Source organism: Lytechinus variegatus, chromosome 7, assembly GCF_018143015.1.
Source record: "Lytechinus variegatus isolate NC3 chromosome 7, Lvar_3.0, whole genome shotgun sequence".
NCBI classification, from domain to species: Eukaryota; Metazoa; Echinodermata; class Echinoidea; order Temnopleuroida; family Toxopneustidae; genus Lytechinus; species Lytechinus variegatus.
Genome location: NC_054746.1, coordinates 1947080 through 1967216, shown reverse-complemented (window position 1 = coordinate 1967216; position 20137 = coordinate 1947080). Strand labels below are relative to the sequence as shown.

The 20137-nt window shown below is 34.2% G+C and overlaps 2 protein-coding genes and 1 long non-coding RNA gene across 5 annotated transcripts in view; 2 read left to right on the top strand and 1 right to left on the bottom strand.

Annotated features, from left to right (window-relative positions):
• Positions 1-774: 774 nt before the first annotated feature.
• On the top strand, positions 775-12106 carry LOC121418189 (peroxiredoxin-5, mitochondrial-like). Of its 2 annotated transcripts, none has more exons than XM_041611918.1 (6): positions 775-903; positions 2137-2271; positions 8161-8292; positions 9008-9046; positions 9565-9690; positions 10867-10910. In XM_041611918.1, the coding sequence occupies exons 1-5, from the start codon at positions 823-825 to the stop codon at positions 9640-9642; spliced, it is 465 nt and encodes a 154-aa protein (XP_041467852.1). In that variant the 5' UTR covers positions 775-822; the 3' UTR covers positions 9643-9690; positions 10867-10910. The 2 variants fall into 2 exon arrangements, with proteins under 2 accessions (XP_041467852.1, XP_041467850.1); XM_041611916.1 differs by having other exon boundaries at positions 777-903; positions 9635-9690; positions 10867-12106.
• A 1811-nt stretch (positions 12107-13917) lies between these two features.
• On the top strand, positions 13918-19022 carry LOC121418188. Its single transcript, XR_005970430.1, has 2 exons — positions 13918-15474; positions 15775-19022. It is a non-coding gene; the product is annotated as an uncharacterized LOC121418188 (long non-coding RNA).
• The window catches only part of LOC121418187 (5'-AMP-activated protein kinase subunit beta-2-like), a 39473-nt gene continuing 35759 nt past the window's right edge, over positions 16424-20137 (bottom strand). For both annotated transcript variants that reach the window (XM_041611914.1, XM_041611915.1), the window contains one exon: positions 16424-19902. In XM_041611914.1, coding sequence (XP_041467848.1) covers positions 19822-19902 — 81 coding nt within the window. In that variant the 3' untranslated portion in view covers positions 16424-19821. The remainder of the gene's footprint in view (positions 19903-20137) is intronic.

The window sequence follows — 20137 nt, the reverse complement described above, 5'->3', positions numbered from 1 at the left end:
AAGTTGGTCCTCACTTTCAAATCTGTAAAAAATGAAATATTGTATATTTCAAACAATAAAGAACAAAATAAATAGTGAGAGAGGGACATCATCGTCTGGCTCATTTGCATGTCACTGAGTTGTGCATAATGACTGTTTTGGGAAAAATAAGCGAAATTTTAAAATGTATATTTTACATCCGATTTTGATGAAATTTTCAGTGTTATGCTTGTTTGACTTTTCTCTATTTATTCAAATGGACTTGTTCTTTAATGATAATTTAATAGAAAAGATACTTCTTTGCATGGTTGACATTGCTTCATTTTATGAACACTTTAAACTTTTGGAATCCCAAACATTGCATAATGTTGAATTTTAGGACAAAATATAGTCATGAAATATAAGCTTGTGCTTCGCTCTCGCACTATTTAAATAAGGCTAATGAGATTATTATATATTTATGTTTATTTATAAGAATAGCCTTCAAAAAAACATACAAAAATCAACCCTTGGATTTGCGTTCATTACGTGATTTACTATAGCACATCATCAAAATGGGAAAGTGGGCGGTGTCCTGAAAATAGGGAATTCCCCGAAATTACATAAATACGCGCCATGAGAATTATGGAGGCATCCATATGTACAGTCGATGGGCTAAGAGGTTCATGGCAAGCCCTAGCCTGCATGCATGCCGTTATCTGGAGCTCAGCTCGACATGCGGCCGCGCAGCGACGAGCCGCGCTGGCGCTGGACGAGCTTGGCTAGGCTTTCGAACTTAACTGTATGCATGCTCTTAGGCCTGGGCATATGTACAGCACATAGTATTGCCCCTATTGCGCGAGAATGTTAAGCCTCCGAAGAGCCGTCCTTTTCAATTGCTTACGGAGTTTTTCATCTGGTTCACCAAGAAACATGCCAATCAAGGTAAATATTAACTAGATCATTAAAGTAAGGTGTGCTACACCATACGAACAAATATCAGAACATATTCGTACTCATTTATCATATTATCATGATTTATATTTAGTCGGGATATATGTCGGCCGTCGACGACGAAACTCGAGTCAAGACCCTAGCCAGGCCATGCTAGTATACCCAGTTGTTGTGTATCCGGACGGGTTGTGTGTCCGGACGATCAATTTGAGAATGTCATTTGGAAAAATTTACCAGCGAAGTTTCATCAATTTTTAGTACAAAATGTTAGGAAATATTATAAAGAACAAAATAGAAAATGATTAAAAGTAATGGATTCATATTTTTAGCGTAATTCACAGACAAAAAAGAAGGCTTCAAAAAAGATAAAGTGTCCGGACACCCGACCCCCATCCTACTTTGTAGTAGGGCTAGAATTTAGAGTTTAGACTGTTAGACTTGGGTCCCGTAACACAAAGGTAGGCGATTAATCTTACGCTTGATTTTTACGATTGGTCAATGGAATCAATCATAGAAAAGTGTTCTACCGTCATTGCTTAGCTTTGTGTTACGGGCCCCTGGGGAGCGTTTCTGCCGTTTCATCAACATTTTTGTCCAACAAGTTGTGAGACCTGACAACTTTTCTTTGATTTTGATTGGCTGAGAAGCATTGTTACTATGGTAACTGTGGGATAAAACGTCTGACAAGTCCTTTCATGAAACGCTCCCCTGACATCTTTTTTTTGCTTAGATTAGAAATAGAAGGACTAGCTGTTATACTATATGGTAACTGTCGGATAAAGGGGACTTGTCGGATAAAACGTCCGACAAGTCCTTTCATGAAGTGCTCCCCTGGCCCGGATAATCAATTGAACACGGGTGCTCGTGGGTAAAATTTCCATAAAGAAAAGAAATACCTGAAAATGTCCATGCTTTGTTGCTGACAACGTAGTTCAGTGTAAAAGTTCAATGTGGGAAGATTATTATTAAGAGTGTAAGACTGAGTCCGAGAGTGAGAGAAAAAGCTGAGTCAAGTTGACGATTACTTAATTTAGATCTCCATGTAAATTGTGGTTTTGTCTTTATTTTATTTCTGTCCCATGTTTTTTGGTTATATATCTCTCTTGTGTTTTTCGTCCTTGTTCTTTATTATACTATGCAAGTTGTGTATATCTGGAATCATTATGAACATACTATCACTATTAACTGTTATATTGCTTGATAATATTTATTCATCATTTTTAGGTTGGTGATGCTGTGCCTAGTGTAGAAGTGTGTGAGAACACACCAGGTGGTAAAGTGAATGTAGCAGAACTTTTCAAGGGAAAGACTGGAGTATTGTTTGCTGTTCCTGGAGCGTTCACTCCAGGATGTTCAAAGGTGAGAAAAGGGTTGTTTCAACCGGAATCAATGTCCATTGGGGTCCTGTTACATGAAGCTTAATGATTTTTAGTAAGGCTGATATAATCAATGCAATCTCTTATAGAAATTGGTCAGTTTTAGGTTACAGGGTTTAGAAATTTGCTAATTTCGATAACTCTACTCACTTATGGCACGCATATAAGGAATCAATTAAATATATATTTCACTTAAAAAATATATCTTTCTCTTCCACTAAACCATTTCACTTAAAGAAATTTATATTTCACTTTCAAAAATATATTCCACTTTATCAAAAAAATATATTTCACTTTAAAAAATATGTTTCATTTTAAAAAAAAAGTATTTCACTTTTCCCCCAAAAATATGTTTCACTTTCCAAAAAATATATTTCACTTTTCAAAAAAAAGATATTTCACTTTTCAAAGAAATATATTTCACTCTTCTAAAAGATATATTTCACTTTTCAAAAAGAAAATATTTCACTTTTCTAAAAAAAATATATTTCACTTTTCCCAAAAAATATATTTCACTTTCCAAAAAAATATATTTCACTTTCCAAAGAAATATATTTCACTCTTCAAAGAAATATATTTCACTCTTCTACAAGATATATTTCACTTTCCAAAAAAATATATTTCACTTTTCCAAAAAAATATATTTCACTTTTGAAAAAAAAATGTTTCACTTTTCAAAAAAAAAATCATTTCACTTGATACATTTTAATTTTGAGAGAAAACAAATCCTTTCACTTTTGTTGGATAACACATGCGGCTGCCGTATTAGACCGTAACTATCCTCACGGAAATATCCATTCCTCTCGCTACGAAAAACATTTCACTCGTGTTGCAAATTCATTTCACTCAATTGCAAAAAAATACGTTCCTCTTTTTTCTCGGCCTGTAGGCGGCGCGCACCATTGTTGGCGGGACGAGGAGAAGGTACATGATATATCTATCTATCTCTCTCTCTGCCTAATATATATCTATCTGTTTAAATATGTCTATCCTTCTATCTATCTATCTAATATCTATATAATATGTCTGTATATCTGTGTATTTATCATTCAATCTTTATATCTATCTATCTATCTATTTATCTACCTATCTATCTTATGTCTATCTGTTCAGAATACATATGTCTATCCGTATGTCTACTTTTTATCTTTCAATCTAATAACTATTGATCTGTCTAAATAGTTATGTCTGTTTATTTGTTTAACTATTTAATATCTATCTATCAAATTTGTTTAATATGTTATTCTATCTATCTACCTATCAATAAATATATTGATCTATTTTCTCTCTCTCTCTCTCTATCTATCTATCTATCTATCTATCTATTTATCTATCTGTCTGTCTATCTGTGTATGTACCTATGTATCTACCTGTCTCTGAATCTATGTGTATATCAAATATGATATCATTATCACCGCTGGGAATCATCGTATTTTTTCATCAATCATTATCAGTATCAGCCTCCTCATCGTATCTTTTTATCGTCAATGTTTATCTGTCCGATACCTATCTATCTGTTTATATCTATCTACCTATCCATCTGTCTATCTATCTATCTATCTATTAATCAGGGGCCGCTTTTCAAAGCGGGGGGGGGGGGGCTGACCATGCAAAAAATCACAATCATACGGTCATTTTTACGGTTTTGGAAAAAAGTAAAGGGGGCTGCCCCCCCCAGCTTCCGCGGCCCCTGTTAATATATATCTATCTTCTATTATCTATCCACCTATCATTTATCTCTCCATCAATCTATCTATTTATCTATCTTTCTTATATGTATCTGTTTGTATGTCTGTTTGTCTATTTATCTTTCATACTTATATCCACTCATTTGTTTAAATAATTATGTTTGTTTATCTCTGCATCTACGACAGACCACCTAATTCGTCCGTACGACGAATTAAAATCTAATTTCACTTGTTACATTTTAAATCTGAGATAAAACAAATCCTTTCACTTTTGTTGGATAACACATACGGCTGCCGTATAGACCGTGAGTAAATTTCGTTCTTCACGTAAATATCCATTCCTCTCGCTACGAAAAACATTTCACTCATGTTGCAAATTCATTTCACTCAATTGCAAAAAATACGTTCCTCTTTTTTCTCGGCCTGTAGGCGGCGCACACCATTGTTGGTGGGACGAGGACAATGCACCACGAGGTGGGCCCATAAACACGAATTGTAAAGTTTGAATTTATCGCTGATTATGCACAATAGCCAGGGCAATCAGCTGTTGCATTCGGCCCTACGATCAATCTTTAACCTTAGCACGGTCTGGCTATACGTTTTGTAGGCATGAGGCATGAATACTTCATACATACACTATCTACGGAGCTGAATGGTCAAGGTAGAAGTGTTGAAATTTCCTTTTTCCCTTCCGTCTGTCTTTTACTTCATTGACATACGATGGTCATAATGATTGATGAAATGAAGCTTACAAAAAGCTACATTTCACCGGTCAACTCGCTTGTACCTGCACTGCAAAACCAAATTCTCTCCATTTTGTATGAGACATGAATGGGGGGTCACCATCCTTAGAACAGACATAAAAAGTGAGTATACGGGACTGAAGTTGGGTAATGACATCATGGACATTCTCGGCTAACACCACAGAGATGTATACTAATTGCGCGTTATATAAGTATCTCTATGGCTAACACCAACCTTTTCGAGCTGAGCGATGACGTCATCATCCATCTTCAGTCCCGAATACTCACTTTTTATGTCTGTTCTAAAGATGGTGACCCCCCCCCCTCATCACGTCTCGGAAAAAATGGAGAGAATTTGGTTTTGCAGTGCAGGTACAAGTGAGTTGACCAGTGAAATGTAGCTTTTTGTAAGCTTCATTTCATCAATCATTATGACCATCGTATGTCAATGAAGTAAAAGACAGACAGAATGGAGAAAAGGGAAATTTCAACACTTATACCTTGACCATTCAGCTCCGTAGATAGTGTATGTAAAAAGCATTCATGCCTCATGCCTACAAAACGTTATAGCCAGACCGGCCGTGCTAAGGTTAGCGATTGATCGTAGGGCCGAATGCAACAGCTGATTGCCCTGGCAGCTGTGTATAATCAGCGATAAATTCAAACTTTACGATTTGTGTTTATGGGCCCACCTCGTGGTGCATTGTCCTCGTCCCACCAACAATGGTGTGCGCCGCCTACAGGCCGAGAAAAAAGAGGAACGTATTTTTTGCAATTGAGTGAAATGAATTTGCAACATGAGTGAAATGTTTTTCGTAGCGAGAGGAATGGATATTTACGTGAAGAGCGAAATTTACTTACGGTCTAATACTGCAGCCGTATGTGTTATCCAACAAAAGTGAAAGGATTTGTTTGATCTCAGATTTAAAATGTAACAAGTGAAATTAGATTTTAATTCGTCGTGCGGACGAATTAATTGGTCTGTCGTAGATACAGAGATAAACATACATAATTATTTAAACAAATGAGTGGATATAAGTATGAAAGATAAATAGACAAACAGACATACATATTCAAACAGATACATATAAGAAAGATAGATAGATAGATAGATGGAGAGATAAATGATAGGTGGATAGATAATAGAAGATAGATAGATATATATTAACAGGGGCCGTGGAAGCTGGGGGGCAGCCCCCTTTACTTTTTTCCAAAACCGTAAAAAGGCCGTATGATTGTGATTTTTTGCATGGTCAGCCCCCCCCCCCCCGCTTTGAAAACCGTTCCGCGGCCCCTGATTAATAGATAGATAGACAGATGGATAGGTAGATAGATATAAACAGATAGATAGGTATCGGACAGATAGACATTGACGATAAAAAAATACGATGAGGAGGCTGATACTGATGATTGCTGAAAAAAATACGATGATTCCCAGCGGTGATAATGATATCACATTTGATATACACATAGATTCAGAGACAGGTAGATACATAGGTACATACCCAGATAGACAGACAGATAGATAGAAAGATAGATAGAGAGAGAGAGAGAGAAAATAGATCGATATATTTATTGATAGGTAGACAGATAGAATAACATATTAAACAAATTTGATAGATAGATATTAAATAGATAAACAAACAAATAAACAGACATAACTATTTAGACAGATCAATAGTTATTAGATTTAAAGATAAAAAGTAGACATATGTATTCTGAACAGATAGACATAAGATAGATAAATAGATAGATAGATAGATATAAAGATTGAATGATAAATACACAGATATACAGACATATTAAACGAAATAAATAGATATTAGATAGATAGATAGATAGATAGAAGGATAGACATATTTAAACAGATGGATATATGTTAGGCAGAGAGAGAGAGAGAGAGATAGATAGATATATCATGTATCTTCTCCTCATCCCGCCAACAATGGTGCGCGCCGCCTACAGGCCGAGAAAAAAGAGGAACGTATTTTTTTGCAATTGAGTGAAATGAATTTGCAACACGAGTGAAATGTTTTTCGTAGCGAGAGGAATGGATATTTCCGTGAGGATAGTTACGGTCTAATACGGCAGCCGCATGTGTTATCCAACAAAAGTGAAAGGATTTGTTTTCTCTCAAAATTAAAATGTATCAAGTGAAATGATTTTTTTTTTTAAAGTGAAACATTTTTTTTTTCAAAAGTGAAATATATTTTTTTGGAAAAGTGAAATATATTTTTTTGGAAAGTGAAGTATATCTTTTAGAAGAGTGAAATATATTTCTTTGAAGAGTGAAATATATTTCTTTGAAAAGTGAAATATATTTTTTTTAGAAAAGTGAAATATTTTCTTTTTGAAAAGTGAAATATATCTTTTAGAAGAGTGAAATATATTTCTTTGAAAAGTGAAATATCTTTTTTTTGAAAAGTGAAATATATTTTTTTTGAAAAGTGAAACATATTTTTTTGGGAAAAGTGAAATACTTTTTTTTTTGAAAAGTGAAACATATTTTTTAAAGTGAAATATATTTTTTTGATAAAGTGAAATATATTTTTAAAAGTGAAATATAAATTTCTTTAAGTGAAATGGTTTAGTGTAGGAGAAAGATATATTTTTTAAGTGAAATATATATTTAATTGATTCCTTATATGCGTGCCATACTCACTGACTCTAGATACTCACTAATATGCAAAGAATGATTTTCTCGAAAAAAAAGTAATGTGGAATTTGTAAATTACCATGAAATTTGAACTGGGAACTTGGGGGGGTGAGTCTTGGGTAATGCTTAGTATCTTTGTAGAACGGCTTCACAAGCATGGAAATGGGGGTGGAGACAGCATTATAATATCAGCAAACTATAAGAGTTTACTCTGTACCAGAAGTATATATCCTGGCTTTAGAATTACACTCGCTATTGTGAGAGAAGAGTTCACATTGAAAAGAAATTACATGTGTATTTACGTTGAATAAATAAAAAAAAATCAATATTTAAAGAAGATATGAGTTTTCAATTCTGTGGTTAATTTCAAACCATACAGTTTATGGCTTTGGTTATCACAGTTCACATTTTAATAAAAAAAAAATCCTTTGATCGAGTGGGTGTATGAATAATGAAACTAATAAAATTGTACCATGATCTTTCAAAAAGCTTAAGTTATACTGGTAGGGTGGTAGAAGTTGTTGTTTTTTTCATCTCAAAGCACTTCCACAAATTGTTGAAACTGTATATGCCTTCCTGTGTCTTTTAATGCTTCCTGGTGCCATTATTATAAAATCAATATTGCATCAGTGACACTGTGGCACCTCTAAATATATGAAAAATACTAGTATATAAATAATAGTAAATAAATAGGTGCTTTTATGAAAACTGAACACTATGATACAGCACCAGCTATGGGACTAATTCTGAGCAATTCGATATTCTACTTGTAATTTTTTTCACAGACTCATCTGCCAGGCTACGTTGGTGACTTTGATAAACTCACAGCTAAAGGTGCAGAAGTTATCGCCTGTGTGTCTGTCAATGACCCCTTTGTAATGGCTGCATGGGGGGAAGCACATAAAGCTGAAGGCAAGGTAATTCTATCAAGTATTGCCAAATGAAGCTTCAAGTTTGTGTTACAGACTTGGGTGTTTCCACAGCTCAAAAACAAATTTCCCGAAACTGAATCCAAAATTTCCTGAATTTCCTAGAATCTTCCAAGTCTGATTTTGAAAGAAAAAATGGACAAAACAATACAGCAGGTCTAATTTGGGTTCTAGTGACCAAAATCAGGAATGTTCTGTTCGGTCTCATCTCACAACCCACGTGGTCTAATCTTACTTTGTCTAAGGCCAGTCTGTCAATCATTTGGTCTAATTGCCATTTAGTTCATTTTGTTTTATTTCCAGTATTTTGAAAAATATCCACCAACTTGGTCTGATGCCAATTTATCTACTGGGTTAAATTAAGTGTTACTGAACAAAATTTCTTATGACACATAAAAAGATAGTAAGTATACAAAGTGGAAATTACACCAACTTGGCATTAAACTACATGAGCATTAGACCAAATGGCAATTACTCCATTTGAAGTAGACCATATGGGTTTAGTCAACTTTATGAATATCCGAGAAGTGGACCAACTGATAGTAGACCAAGTGGCAAGTAAGCTGATAGAACAAAGTGACACTTGCTCAAAAGAAAGTGATTATGAATTGAATAATCTGTAAATCCTACAAGTCAAGTCAACCTTATGGATGTGTATAGCCATGTGGTTAAGTGACAGTTATTCCATTGTTTATCCTCACAGGTCAGAATGCTAGCTGATCTTCATGGAGAGTTTACAAAGGTAAACAAAATAACATTCTTTTTTTTTTGGGGGGGTGAGCGAGAATGTTTCCATATTCACACAAAAGCACAAGCTTTTTTTTTCTGTACATTTTCAATGGTCTTTATTCTTTAACCCTTATCAACAATAAAGGGGGGGGGGAGCATTCCCTACTTATGATTTTTCAAGTAGTGAAGAAAAAAGAGAGATAAATATTCAAACAAATCAGTAAACAATATGCAACACCATAGCAACCCGGTGATTTTTTAATAGAAAAAAAATGATATCACTTGTTCCTCAAGCCACCATTTGAAGTTCTATTTCTCCTTTTCTACTTTGATCATGTTTATTGGACAATTTTTTATATACTATTATTTTCAATGGCTTCTTATTGGAAAAGCTTTAACATTGCAGTGTGAAATTGCACCAAGCCCTGTGTAACGTTTTCGCTGATGTACATTAGTGCATTTTTTTTTCATTCATTTCATATTAAAGATAAATCACCATATATTTTATATTTCAATTCTGCCTTGATGCAGGCGGTTGATATGGTCCTTGATGCTACTCCATTCACCATATATTTTGTATTTCAATTCTACCTTGATACAGGCGGTTGATATGGTCCTTGATGCTACTCCATTCCTTGGAAACCAACGCTCAAAGAGGTGGGTATCAAAAGAAACTCATACCCTTTTCATAAACCTATCCTCCAATTAGCCGCCTAAGAGTAATGCAGATAATTCAATAAAAATTGCGTTCATAAACTCCGAAAATAAGCCGCATTATTTTTACGAGCGCCCGTCCTGAAAAAGGCGGATAATCGCCATGACAACTGGACATGCCCCCTCCGTTGCGGTTGTGTTGGAAAAGGGTGACCTTGTGACCGCACCATGGCAATTATCCGCATTATTTGGAAATGCGTTCATAAACTCAAAATCTTATCCCGATGCTGCTATTATGCGGTTAATAGCAGCATCAGAGTAATGCGGATAACTCTTGTCCAATTTTACGACCAAATTATGCTGCTATTAGCCGCCTAATTAATAGTAATTGGGTTTATGAAAGGGGTATCAGTTAAATCAATGCTCGATATGTATAGCCAAATTTGACATAAATGAGGTGTCGGGATAAACTTTACCTTTAAAGGGAAAACAAACTGACTGACACTTTGTGTTTTCTCTCATTGGCCTTGTTATAAATAGGTAGTCCTGGCATAATACCGATTGAGATAGCTTTAAATATTACAGAGAATGGATGAGCCTAACATTTTATTTGTTTGGAGAAAGTAAACACGTTTGTAGAGGAAAAGTACTTGTTTTGCTAGCTGGTAACATAATTATTGTGGTATGATAGTATCGAGTCATGAATTAGTGTGTTAACACTCAAGTGAGCCTATATTACAAGACTACACTGCTGAGAATGATGCATTATTGGTTAGGAACCTGGCCGGATTTGATTAGTTCAGGACTTTAGATGGCGCTAAACAAGGTTGCTTGGTCGTATTTGCTTGAGTAATCCAAAATGGTAGTCACTTAATAATATTTTTCCTTGGAAGGTTTTTTTTTTATTTTTATTAAAGCAAGTTATGAGATTGCAATGCTTTTTATTTGCTGGCCAGGGTATTTTTAATTTTGAAAAGACCGTTAAGCTGTTGAATAAGCATCACATGTTCAGTGTGCAAGACCTAAAAGAAAAAATAATGAAAATATATAAATTTCTTTTCAGATTGAGTTTGTGATCTTGAATCACTTGGTTAAAAGTTTTATTTTTATTTTACTTTTATTTTTTTTTTGGCAATGAAGCCGTTTATTTAAATATTTTCATATTTTTTTCTTTACCAGATATTCCCTGGTAATCAAGGATGGTAAGGTGACAGCAGTCAATGAAGAACCAGATGGAACCGGTTTGACCTGCAGTCTGGCTGACACAGTGCTCAATCAACTGTAGTGAATGAAATGAATGAAAGGTCTTTTTTATAAGTCAATGAGAGTATATCAGTGTAAGCCAAATGAGAATTAATGTCATTCATTCCTATCACATTTAGCATTTTATTTACCACCAAAATTATAAGACAATCATGTTCCTAGATTTTAACTGAAGTTTGTTCAATGTATTAGAGTATTTCAATCCTGTAACGGATCATCCTCTCAAAGAATTTTCTGTCTGGAATTGCCATGAATGTAAGAATGATTTTAAAGGTAATATTGAGATCTAAATAGCGCATAAGACACAAGTTTCATACCCAGAGTACAAACTTGTTTTGATTTCAATAATCACATTGCTACTATTTGCTCATATTCATTATCAATTCCAGATTCAAAGGCTCTTAAATGAGATGTAGCCTGCCTATAAACTCATTCTCCAATCTTTGCAATTCCAAACAGAATCAATAGTTCTCATAAATGAGGCATTTCCATACTTGTAATTCAACATTTTATTAGTCAAATAGCAATTTTCTTACCAGATCATTTGAAACATTTGTCTTATTCACTTCTTAGAAGTCAAATTTTGCATTAGCTTTATATCTGGAATATATTTTTAAACGCACAAAAGTGTTGTAGTAAGCTGCCTAAGGCCTACACTAGTGAAAGACGTTTATATGTACTAAGTTTGTATTAAGTTGTGGAAGTCTGTTGGAGAATAGAAAATATTTTATTGAATGTAGTATTTTAGATATGGCTAAAGAAGGTCTAGATCATATATGCCTTGCCCTGTATAACCATGGTGCAACATACAATACTGTGGAATATTAAAGCCTATTTGTCAATGCTGTCTGCATAGGGAAAGATAAGGGTATTTCTATGTAATGATACATTTACTTTCACATTGTAGTAAATAGATATTTCATACTTTTTTCTGGTTTATGCGGTACATCAATTTTAATTTCATTTTTTATTTCCAACAATATACCCAGGTGGAAATTTCAGTGCTCTTGAACTAGCAGAACAAGAAAAAATTCACTATGCAGAGTAAAATATGTCCATACCTAATAAATATTCTGTATGTGAATAATTGGATGACAAATGGTCTATGAAATAGGCTATGAATGTATTGATAAAATAATAAAATCTTTAAGTCATTTATTTTCTGTGTTTGAATTTGAACTCCCTTTTGATAGAATCAATACCAAATGAGAAAAGCATGAACGCCATTGGTTTGATAAAAATGAGCAGCTACCTTATCTCGACCTATGTAAATGTTCACTATAAATGTGTAAGAATTTGATCTTCCCTCAAGTTTAAAGTTGTACAGCTGCACAAATTAAACCTGGTAAATTGGAATTTGAATATTGCCAAATGGAACAGACACACTGTCCCATTCATTGAGAACGTCTCCAGATACAAAGTTTGTTCATCCTCACAACCAAGTCTTTGTCTAATATGAACATGTCCTCAGTTTTTTGGTATACCCACATCTGACAGTCTCAAGAGATAACAAGTTCATGCTTTTCTCACTTCTGCCCATAATAATGCAAGGCTCCACATAAAATTTTTTTCTTGGTGGCCCTATTAAGGCAGTAGAAAACATTACATTTTATCCAAACTTTGGTAGCCTGACTGGGGCACTACTAATGTCAAGCCCTGGTAAATGAAAGCTAGAGTAAATCAAGGATTGGTCTATAACTGGGTCCTTTTCATAAAGACTTGTTTTAACAACAAATGCACAATTTCGATAACAAATTTACCATCAGCCAATCAGATACAAGGATTTCAGTAGCTTTTAACTGTTTTTGCAAATTTGTTATTATAACAAGTTTTATGAAATGGGGGCCCCTAGTCTGCAAGCAGACTCAAGTTTATTCCAAGACTAGACTCAAAACTTTGGTAGAAGTAGCCACAGTACATGAGTGAATCTAGTCTCACAACTTCAGACTGTATTATGCACTATGCAAACACCAAGGCCCGAATTCACGAAGGTAGTTCTGAAATAGCACAGTTGAGTCAATGGTCTATGCAGATTTCCTGTATAAATTACGCTTAGTTTACCGCGTATATTAAAAAATCCAATGCTGATGCGCGCTTTTGTCAGTGTGCCAAATTGACGCCTGTTGCCGTGGTTATCCATGCTTTTCATTCAGGAGTCCACTCTTCAACCTGTGGACTCCTGAATAAAATAGCATATCTAACCAGCATTGGATTTTTTTAATATACGGGGTAAAATAAGCGTAATTTAAACAGGATATCTGCATAAACCATGGACTCAACCATGGGTTTTCTAAACAACCTTTGTGAATTCGGGCCCATAGGTCTGTGCCTTCAGACTAGTCTACCCTTGTTTCATCTACTTTCCTTTTGGTCTCATCCCACATGGTCTTATTTCCAGTCAGACTACCAATATCCACATGGTCTAACACCATCCAGTCTGTAGGTTACCGGTACATGATACTATTTAAAGGACAAGTCCACCCCAGAAAAATGTTGATTTGAATAGAGAAAAATCAGACAAGCATTATGCTGAAAATTTCATCAAAATCGGATGTAAAATAAGAAAGTTATGACATTTTAAAATTTGACATGCAAATGAGACAGTCGATGATGTCCCTCAGTGCGCACTATTTTTGTTTTTTATTGTTTGAATTATGCAATATTTTATTTTTTACAGATTTGACAATATGGACCAACTTGATTGAACCATATGCTAATTGCACATGTTCAGGACGGAATTAATCGTTGTTTCACATGATAACAGGGAGAAAGTTAGAATATTTCATACAATAACATACAAAAGAAATAGTGAGTGATATCATCAGTCTCATTTTTATATCGACAAGGATGTGAATATAACTGTTTTGTGAAATTAAGCAAAACTTTAAAATGTCATAACTTACTTATTTTACATCCGATTTTGATAAAATTTTCAGTGTTACTGTTATGCTTGTTGGATTTTTCTCTTTTTATTCGAATCGACTTTTTGTTGGGTGTGGACTTGTCCTTTATCAATCTTCTTTTTTTTGACAAAGAGCAAAAGTAATTGGTAGACAAAGTAGAAATGAGATCATCTGAGCATTTGACCGAAAACAAATTGATAGCAGACCATGTAGTATGACTACTTATGAAGTTGACCAATCAATATATACCAATCAAAAATTGATATTCCTCAGAAAATAACGAAACAGTACACCAACTTCATTCATCATAATTTGATATATTTCCTGGGAAAATAATAGTGGCACAAACGTGAAACTGTAACATTGATACATGCATAGGCTCACAGTTTTTTTTATTCAAACACTGATTTATCAAGAATTCTCAACATTAATTATGGCTTGAACGTATTATGTACAATTCCTATTCCAGCCTTGGTCTTTGCTTATGCCACAAAAACATTATCAAGGCAAATCAAAATAACAAGCAAACTCATCTACTGCTTGCAATGTTTTCATTATAAATCCTGCTAGTGCCTGCATCTTGTAACACCTACACTGTGACAACATCTTCACTTACTTTCCCTAATCAACCAAGTAACAACATCCTATCATTATTTGTAGGCCCATTGAAACTAAACCATTTGAACACAATTTGATTTTAATAACTATATAACACATTTTCCATAAACTCTAGCCCAGATATTTCATGCATAGGGCTGAATGTATCAAGTTTTTTCCATTGAAATTACTTCTAGTTAGAAAACACCAATGATGAGCCTAACAAAAGAACACATATTAAAGAGTACTGATTTTATAATGCATTAGGGTATGCATTATCTAACAATCGTGTGGTCATTCATTTCAACTTATGCTCAAAATTGTAAATCTAGTACTCAAATTTTCACCACACAAAATGACAAAACCTGAATCAATATTAATCAATGATGATAGAACTATTTTTCGTATCCATAATTTTATCTTCAAAATGTCAACTAATCAAATTAGTTTTCAAACTATTAACTTTGCGTAGCTCTAAAAAAATATTCTGAAGGTAATGTTGGAACTGATAACGGCATTTCGACATACACCAAACCCAAGTAAAATGCTGGTAGGCCAACAGAGTACGACTGAATAATATTCAACGTATCTTCATAGCTATAACTATGACATTTATCAAGGTATGATTTTTTTTTATAGTTTGTAAGCGAGAACTCAAATTTGACACAAATAATACCATGTCTAGAGCCGAGATTTAGACTCCAAATCCCGTGACCAGTATCACCAAAGAGGTTTCAATCATGATACTAAACCATGGATGGTCCAGAATTTTGTACAGAATCATGCCTATTTCATCCCGTACACTAATGTAAATCCAATTAAATGCACACTTATGGCAAAGGATGCTATTGGGAAGCACAAAAATAAGAGAAATCTGCATGAACCATGGTTTTGTACCACGATATAATCAAAACCTCTGTCATGAATACAGGCCTATCTGTAGAGGCAGACACGGTATAGAATGAATCTGCATACATTCGTAATTCCGAAGCTTCGTTATTCCAAAGGTTCGGTTATTCCGAAGGTTCGTTAATGCGAAAACAAAATAAGGTTCGTAATTCCGAAAACGAAATGAGGTTCGTAATTCCGAAGGTTCGTTAGTCCAAAAACGAAATGATTAACTAACGCTATTTCGTTGTCGAACTGATCTTTCGGAACAACGAACCTTATTTCGTTTTCGGATTATCGAACCTTCGGAATAATGCCACAAATATTCGGATTACCCCGGTAACGAACCCTTTTACGTTTTCGGATTAACGAACATCGAGGTATAGGCATTTTACGTGTTTTGGAATTACGAACCTTCGGAATAAAGACCCTTCAGAATTACGAAGTGTAACAAAGTGAATCTAGTCTCACTACCTACATCTTGGAATAATGCACTATGCGAAAACAAAAGTGGCTCAAGACTAGTACGGGAGTATGCTATGCTTTTACCAAGCAATGTTGATACCATCTTACAAACTCTCATACTCATTTGTTACTCTTCTTATACAGTGTATTCAATATTCATGGTTCTCCAGGCCAAAATGATCGAAATTAGAAAAAAAAATCACCAAAATGGATATCCATAATTTCCAGACAAGATGTCTTCTCCAATTAAACATGCTACAAGATGTGTTCAAGCTATGGCAGTAAACATCCTTTCCCATCCCATCTATCAACATTTCAGAACACTAAATCATCCATTCAATAACTCTAAGCTATTCAACACTTGCAAAATACAGACTTCTATAATCACATATATACAAAATTAAGATAATTTCAGATTTTGACACATGATATAATCATTGCATTGTATTGGCATTACATGCTCGCTACAATGATTCTATACATAATAGGAAGAGAAAGAAAAAAAGTGTTTTGAGATCATGGTGGCTGTCTGCATACTTGTACTTGTAAAAATTTAATCCTGTCCTTGTTTGGAGTATTTTCACGATCAAATATTGCTCAAAACTTATTTTCCTAAGGGGTTGATTACAGGATTCCATGCAATGTGAAATCCACGAGCTGCAAAAATACGATTTTTTAGAAGAAATGAAATATGACCTAAAGAAATGTATTTGATTATCTTTATCTTTGTGACATGGTGTCTTTTATACAAGGGTTGAAAAAGTGTGTGTGGAAAACTAAACCTTTTTTCGCCTTTCCTGCCCTCCGCTAAATTGACCTTTAAATTATATTAAGAAATTACTATAATTCTTGAAAATCTTATTTTTTGTGCATTGGAATTATTTTTTTTATTGATTTATAGTCTAAGACACAACATAATGCACTGTTAAAAAAATGATTGCACTAAAAGAAATTTATACTGTCATTAATAATGAAAGGAAAATAAATCCAAAGTAAAGTTTTTCCTAAGCTACAGATACATGTTATTTCTAAAGGTATGTGAAGTCTAATCCTGAATCTCCATTCAGCATGCTGTCTATTCACACAAGAAAAAAATAAACAGCCAGTGAACTTGGCACAACGAGAAAAAAAAAAGTAACAAAAAATCAATTGTATCATCCCAGAGTATAGGATACTTAAATAGGTGAAAGCCAGTTGAAATACATGTCAAAGCTTTTTAAGAGATAAATGCAACTTTGAGCCCTTTTGTTCCTTTCTTTCTTAATTTAGTAAGTATTAAAGATTATGGTCCGTATACTGAAGTCGGGTTTACTAGTAACTTAGACCATTGTCGAAGTCTGCCAAAATGATGAGAAGCCAAACATTTCAAAATGTTGTTTACATTGTATGCACTAAGTTCACTGCTCTTTCATAATTCTTTATTGGTAAAACAGCTATCTTATTCTTACCATGCACTTAAGTATGATTTGAGTGTCAAATGAGCCGATTCATTGTCTCTACTATCAGATATTTATGTCACAATTGGCTATCCATAGTTAAACCACAAATTTCGACCAGAGTTTTGAAGTAAACCTGACTTCAGAATACGGGCCCATATTTCAACAAATCTTACATGATTGAATAGTGGATACCCAATGTGAAATTCCTCTAAATAAGAACAATAAAATAGGATTGTAAGAACTCTTCACAAGTTCTACCATTCAATCAGGAACACAACAGAATTTGGTCTGGTATCTATATGTAATGTAGTACTGAATAATGTCTGCAAACATTCTTTACAAGATGATGCGGAAACCAAAATCAAATTGCCCCAAAAATTCCTTGACAAATGCAAGCAATCCTACATCTCTAAAGAAAACTTACTTACAGACAAAGCAATTTCATCTTTGCATATGATTTCATATTGGGCCCACTACAATTCTTCACCCAATGCCATGCAAGTTATTTACATTACAAAGATGCAGCTGGCATTTCTATCTTTCCATCTTGAAAAGCTCTACTGGCCTGCACGACCTACAACAAAGAAGAATGTGAAATGAAACCAGGCAGTCATATCCTTGGTGTATATAACTCAAGAAGATTTTTCCTGCTTCGCCTCATATCACCTAACCCTTCACCAAATGTTTGTGCTTATTTACTTCAGCTGGTAATGCATTCATAACAGGTAGGTTTTGCCATCACCTTGGGAAAGCATGTATCAAACAGATATCTATAACATAAAGAAAGTGATATTTTCTAACCAGACAATCTCAATTGCCATGCTTTTCTTTTCTCATCATCAGATGCTAATCACTAGTTCAATAAAGTGAGGTATATCTCTGAAAGCATGACAATCGATAAGTTGGGATAAGAATAGTTCCTGGGCAGGCCAAACCTTTCAATCTGATGAAATCGTAGAGGTATTACGAGCGTCTAGCAGTGCACGAGTGGTATTGCATGTCTATATTCAGCATAAAGTGCTCCTTGTGCAGTGCATAGACATTTGTGCTATCACCTTCAACATTCCAAATGCCAGTAATATTTTCAAATAGCTTGAAAAAAAGAAGAAGCTGTTTGCTCAATCAATTCACACAATGGCAACAGGGTCTGAATGGTCCCTGATTTTGATAGGAAATTGAAAAAAATTGTCAAATCAGTGACACATAATATTAAATCCAGTAACTACTACCAATAGTTAAGATTTGAACATACATGTCACTGTCACCCAAAGTGGACTATGTTTGACCAGGAAAAAAAAATGGCCTCACATTCCTTTAGCTATCAAAGAATAATAATACATTTATACTCAAAGTACAGTATTTCAGAAAAGGTTTGCAGCTTATGCTAATATCTCTTCGCAGTAGGCTTGAAAGTGGTTTGGCTACACAGGCGCATCACTATAGTATGCTCGAAACACCACAAATAACAATCACAGAAGATTAAGTTTTCTTATAATGACCAGGAAAGATTATGAATAAAGCAAGGGGTATCCACAAACAAGGATTATAACCATTCACTGTAGACTTTTCCAAAATAAAGATAAACAACACCAATATTGTAATGCAGTTTCAGAACAACATTCAAGGATTTATCTAACATGATGGATCATACCTCACGGGGGGATAATCACATAAGAACATTCTTACATTCATATTGAACCATTGAAAATATCCTACACAAGTGGTTGACCAATCAGGATTCCATTGAGCTTTCTACAAGGATCTACAAACAATTTTTGAATTTTTTTTTATCAGAGCCCTGACTTACAAAGAGTTGCAATTTGATCCGATCAACAACTATGGAAAGCCAGGAACATCAACATATAAAAGGCATGTTTGCTAATGTTTTCTGAATATAATGATTAGTCAAACATTTATCTTTTGACATTTCAGTTAGCTCTTCCTTTAAAAAAAAAAGGGTTGAAAAGTTGTGACACTGGTGGACTTCCAAATAGTTGAAGTTGATTTGTCAATCTCAGCTCATTCTTCATCTGGCATGATGAGTTGTTAGATCTGACAACTTTCCTTGATTTTGATTGGCCGAGAACCATTGGTGTTTGATCATTACTATGGTAACTATCCAATGAAACAGACTATGTCATACATGACATCAGTCCTTTGATGAAATGCACTCCCGGAAATATTTCTATTTGCAATACTTGCACATAATGCCTTTAATTCATGTTATTTAAATACCTAAAGCAATATGAAGCGAAAATGGGGCTGAAAATGCCCAATAGGGAACTCAGCAAGTTTTTAGACTGGGGGGGGGGATATATATGTACTTAGGTTAGAACACATTTCAATTAAGTAACAACAGTCACACAATAACTATCTTTTCAAGACAGTTTAACAACAAACAATACTTTTACGATACAATTTTGTCAAAGATAAACTCTGTTTGCATGGAAGATTTGCGCCACGAGAGATTTCGTCTCATTTAAAGTCTTTCTAAATACAGTACACAAGAAATCCACACTGATATATATATATATTTATTTATATTCATTTTATAATACACAATATAGTAAGTATTAGAGCTAGTTTATTGGCTTGTACAAAAGAGATGTCACATATTTCTTTCGATAGCGATGTGTCGCACTAAGCACCATTACTCCATCCTGCAAAATGGATAAAATACAAAATTAACTGGTTATAAAAGACACAATATCTTAATAAACATCATGACAATATAACATAAAACATTTGCCTCAATAATATAACATATCATAATATTCCACTGGGCAGTAATCTGATTATCAAATTAAACAATGATTATTTCAACTGGTGAATGAGTTGACAACCGTCACTCCATAAAAGTGTTGATCAAGTTAACCCAGGTTCAACTAAATCATG